The sequence below is a fragment of the Garra rufa genome, chromosome 16, assembly GCF_049309525.1.
Source record: "Garra rufa chromosome 16, GarRuf1.0, whole genome shotgun sequence".
Classification (NCBI taxonomy): Eukaryota; Metazoa; Chordata; class Actinopteri; order Cypriniformes; family Cyprinidae; genus Garra; species Garra rufa.
Window position 1 is genome coordinate 20,332,348 of NC_133376.1, and position 5,364 is coordinate 20,337,711.

Here is a 5,364-nt window from a genome sequence, read left to right on the forward strand (position 1 = left end):
GTCCCCAATTCAAAAAAATAAAATAAACACAACTGAGATGTTCCTTATAGACAAATTTGCTGTTTTCGTAGGACTCCGCAACCCAGCAGCACACCTCCAAACTTCAGCTCTGGTCTCATCGCGGGGAAACGAAAACTTTTACAATGAAGGGCACAAACCATGTCTCTGAAACAGCAAGCCAGCTAACATAAACAAGTGCTACTTTCCAATGCACAAATACTGTGATAGCTCATGCAAAGCATGGTGCAGAGATTGGATTAGACGAGTCCTTTGTCATGTATAACATTACACTGCTCATTAATGCTTAAAAGGGGCAGTCAAGCCAATGTAGAGTGGTACTATACAAGCCACGCAGCCAATGAGCACAAAACAGATTAGGGTTTTGTGACCCTTTAAAACCTCAAGTACTAAGAGCGCAAGTTTACCCATAAGGACAACACATGTTTAAGTCAAAAAAAAAAAAAACCGGAAGCAAGAATAGGTTTCTTAAAGTTTATTGAAAACCAGTTGAAGTCTTGCGACGCTCTTGAACCATTAGGGGACCAAGTGAGGCCTTGCCTTCCCACTGAACATCTAGAAAAGCAAACACCTAGGTCAAATACAGCACTTAAAGCATCAAAAGCAACTTTGAAAGCAGCTACCTACCACTGAAAGCAGCAGTTCCACTATCAGGACCACATGTTGAGTCACAACAACCGCAAACCTGGTGGTTTCCATCAGCTGCAAACCATCTGCAATGAGACACACAAGTTAGACACCGCACCTTAAACTAAAAGCTCTTAAATGCATAAACATACCCATTGGCAAAGGAACATGACTTGTGTCCAGCATCACTTGGTACAGCAGCAATAGTGGCCTTCAAGAGACAGGTTATATAGATCTGCAAGAGACTCAATTAGGTCAAACCCAAAGCAGCAGGAAAAACTCAAATTAACTCTTGATGCTCGTAGTACATACAGAATGACTGTTTCCCCCCTGGAACATGAATGCCTCTAGCTGGAACTGGACCTTGTCATACTGGGTTTGAGGCATGAACCGGGAGCTGGAAGACGTAGCCTTGGCATCCACAAAGCACCTTAAAAGAACGTGAGCTCAAACAGTTACATGACCTTAAAGGCATAAGGGCAGCTCTAGTCCAGGAGTCCTGAAGAGCCTCAGGCCTGCAGAGTTTAACCCTAAACCTTGATTAAAAGCATTTTGCTTGTGGAGTTTCAGTAAACTTTAGAGCTCGATTAGGTTCAGGAGTTTGATTAGGATTGGAAATCTAAAATGCACTTGATTTGGAGCTTTGGTGGTGTTGACTCAACACTTTAATCTTCTCTTGGAGCTAAAAGCCCAGTGCTGGGCAAGATTTGAAGAACCCCGCTTTAGAGCATCAAGTGCCAAGGCTTTGCGATGTACTCAGTGACAAATCATTACCAGATGCACTTCATTCATGGAGTCACTTTACGCTATACAGTTAACCCTAGTTATCAACTAGGACAAAGTTGCTATAAACGGCAAATGCAAAATCAACTCTACAACATTAACCTCAGCTACAAAGATTGACTCAAGGAGGTCAACTACAGAACCAAGCATTGAGACCTTACCCATCATCGTTGGGTGATGACAGCAGTTACAATGAGCAACTCAATACCAAGAGCTCAACTTACCCATGATCATCAATGAAGGCATATCTCGGAAGGGAGTTCACATCAGGTACTTGGGTAGCCACACAGCTGTCCACAAACACACGCAGAGGCACATGATTGTACACCTTCACAGACGCCTCAATATTGAAGACATTACCCAGGAAGTAATAGTTTGAAGGCCTCTCATAGGACCAGTCGTCTGCAAGAAGAACAGAGTTTAGGCAAAGCCACATGCACAAGGCCAAAGGTCCAAAAGAAACCACACCTACCCAACATGATCTTCAAGGAGAAGAGCAAGACATCTTCACCAACCTCTTTTGAGGCATAAGGAACCCAAGTTGGAACCAAGGCATCGCTGCTTACATTTTGAAGCCTGCAGTTCAAGACACAATTAATTGATCTTACAGTTGCAACAAGGCAAGAGGCAACAGTCACTTAAAGGGTCACTTACCTTTGATAGTGGCATTGAACGCCAACAATCGCACCATCGGCACGGGTAATTGGAGTGCCAGCAAGTGCCTCGGGAGCGTAGGTAAGAGAGAACGTGTAGACAAGCTCATCCTCAGTTACCTGTAAGAGATGGAAGTTATTACCAAGAGCATTCAACTCAGCCATGCTCCTGAGGTTATGCCACAGAATACTCATTTTGGGTTCCAAGGAACCTTTCAGTGAACAGTTCTTAAAGAACCAAACTCAGAGTGAAGAAATCTACATTTAAGGGTTTAATGGACATTCATAGAGTAACAAGTTCTTACCATCAGCACACTGTTGCAGTTCTGTAGTTCATACTCAAAGTAGAAGAGCACCCTAGATCCTGGAACCTGACCGACAACAGAACACCCTCCCAAAGACAAACCAGATGGCTGGATGAGGTGACCATTGCTAAACAAGTCCTGCTGTACCTCCACATAAACACTACTCTCACTGCATTGAACAGCTACGCTATTGGGAGTCACGGGTTGCCTGATCTGGAAATCCACTGCCAACTCACTCTGAACCTCTGGAACAACTGGAAACCTCCAATCCAGAGGCTTGACTGGACCCTGCATCAGCTGCTTCTCCTGAACTCCAAAAGGACTCTGCAAGGCAGAGGTCATTCCCATAGGGTTCCAGAGTCCTCGAGGAGAAACAGCAGGACCTCCGGAAGCCAGATGTGATTCTGAGCTCATGCTCCTTGGACTTTGACGGTACTTCAAACTTCCCTGTGCATTGCTCAGATCAAATACAACAATCACAGCCAGCACTAACACACCTTGCAGAAATGCCATCCTAACAAACTTGGAATCAATGCCACAATACTCACCAGTGCTTGACTTCGCCTTTTATACAGCTTTGAATTAGGCTGGCTCCTCCCCTTTCAGCTTAATTGATTACACTTGATTCTCCTCCGGACCTGGAGAATTTATCTATTAGCAAATGAGAAAAAACAAACTGGAAACGAGAACAGGTTTAACAAATTTATTGAAAACCAGAAGTCTTTCATTGCTCTTGAACCATTAGGGGACCAAGTGAGGCTTTGCACCTGGAAAAGCAAACACCTAGGTCCAGTACAGCACTTGAAGCATCAAAAGCAAATTTTGAAAGCAGCTATCTACCACTATCAGGACCATGTTGAGTCACAATGACCACAAACCTGCTGGTTCCCATCAGCTGCAAACCATCTGCAATGAGACACAAATTAAACACTGCGCATTCAAAACTATGTCTTAAAATTGCATAAACATACCTATTGGCAAAAGAACATGACTTGTGTCCAGCATCACTAGGTTTAGAAACAATAGTGGCCTTTAAAAGACAGATGTAGATATGCAAGAGGTTCCACAGATTATTAACTTCTAATTCTTGTAGTACAAACAGAATGACTGTACCCTTCCTGGAACGGCACCCATCCATGGGTTTGAGGCATGAAGCGGGAAATGGAAGACGTAGACTTGGCACCCACAAATCACCTGAAAGAACTTAATGTGAGCTTGAGCATTAAGTCACTAGATGTACTCCCAATTCTCAGTGACAACATTGGTCCTAAAGAGTCAAAGTCAAAGTCAACTTTATTGTCAATTCTGCCACATGTACAGGACATACAGAGAATTGAAATTGTTACTCTCAGACCTATGGTGCAGACATTAAATACAAACAGTAACATTAAATACAAACAGTAACATGAAATACAGTGAAAAAATACGAATAAGTACAAATAAACATATAATGTATAAAAATGAAAAATACAATATACAAGTAAGGGCACATGGTAGAGAGTGCAAACCATGTAAACAATATAGTGCAACAGAGCTTGTGTGTAAAAATGTAAAAGTGTCAGAGCAGTCTTGTAACAGTCTTATGAGTAGTGTGAGGTAGTTGGCAGACCAATGCTAAGCAAAGTGACTGGTGCAGGTCAGTGTGTGTGTGTGTGTGTGTGTGTGTGTGTGTGTGTGTGTGTCAGTTCAGAAAGTTTGTGGGGCAGAAGAGGGGAGTGGGGGCAGAGCAGGGAGAGAGTTGAGTTTCCTGGCAGCCTGAAGGATGAAGCTGTCCTTCAGACTGCTGGTCCTGGCCTGGAGACTTTGCAGTCTCCTCCCTGATGGCAGCAGGCTGAAGAAGCTTTGCATTGGGTGGGTGGGATCAGCTGCTATGCTGACGGCTTTTTTGGTGAGACGTGTGCTGTAGATGTCTTGGAAGGTGGGGAGAGGGACACCAATGATCCTCTCAGCTGCTCTGACTATGCGTTGGAGAGTTTTTTGGCAGGATGGATTGCAGGCTCCAAACCACACAGTGATGCAGGTCGACAGGATGCTCTCGATGGTTCCTCGGTAGAATGTGTACATGATGGGGGCTGGTGCTCTAGCTATTCTTAGTTTGCGGAGAAAGTAGAGACGTTGCTGTGCTTTCTTGGCCAGTGCAGTGGTGTTGTTTGTGCAGGAGAGATCCTCAGTGATGTGCACACCCAGGAACTTGGTGCTGCTCACTCTCTCCACAGATGCACCGTTGATGGTCAGAGAAGCATGCTGAGTGTGCGCTCTCCTGAAGTCAACAACAATCTCCTTCGTCTTCTCCACATTCAGAGAGAGATTGTTGTCTCCGCACCACGTGGCCATGCGGCTCACCTCACTTCTGTAGTTTGTCTCATCCCTGTTGCTAATGAGACCCACCACAGTTGTGTCATCCGCAAACTTAATGAAGAGGTTGGAGCTGTGTGACGGTGTGCAGTCGTGGGTCAGCAGAATGAAGAGGAGGGGGCACAGCACACATCCCTGAGGGGCCCCCGTGTTAAGAATGGTGCTAGATGTGTTACTGCCGACCCGTACTGCTTGTGGTCTTCCTGAACGATGGAATGGATAGCGGGTTTGTGTGGACTAGCCGCTAGCCTAGCTGGGATACCTCCACGCTTACCCCTCTTCTGCTTCCTCTCACACCGCTTGAGGTGCCTTCATTGTGGGCGAGGTGCGGGAGTGGGGGTCGGTGATTGAATAGGCCTCTGGAGCAGATCCAGATCATTCAGCTCTTCAGCGTCCACAGAGTTCAACTTAAAAACTTTGTTTCTGCTGATGTCGAGCAAAAATGTTCAGCTATAAACGCGCTTAAGGGCAGATAAACGTGACGAAGACAAAAAACAATGCGACTTACAGGACGAAAAACATGAAAACACTGTTTGGTCGGGAGAGAGAGAGAGAGAGAGAAGCCGCTGCGTGTGCACGCGCCACCATTTTCATTCACAATTTTCAGCCACAGTCCTGCAGAA

General features: G+C 45.1%; 1 protein-coding gene across 1 annotated transcript; it reads right to left on the reverse strand.

Moving 5' to 3' along the window:
- Positions 1–493: 493 nt before the first annotated feature.
- Positions 494–2,899, reverse strand: LOC141288656 (zona pellucida sperm-binding protein 3-like). Its single transcript, XM_073820818.1, has 8 exons — positions 2,387–2,899; positions 2,083–2,201; positions 1,901–2,004; positions 1,653–1,830; positions 958–1,075; positions 798–880; positions 646–731; positions 494–573 (listed from the first exon to the last, which is right to left on the reverse strand). The coding sequence occupies exons 1-8, from the start codon at positions 2,897–2,899 to the stop codon at positions 494–496; spliced, it is 1,281 nt and encodes a 426-aa protein (XP_073676919.1).
- Between the last annotated feature and the right edge of the window lie 2,465 nt (positions 2,900–5,364).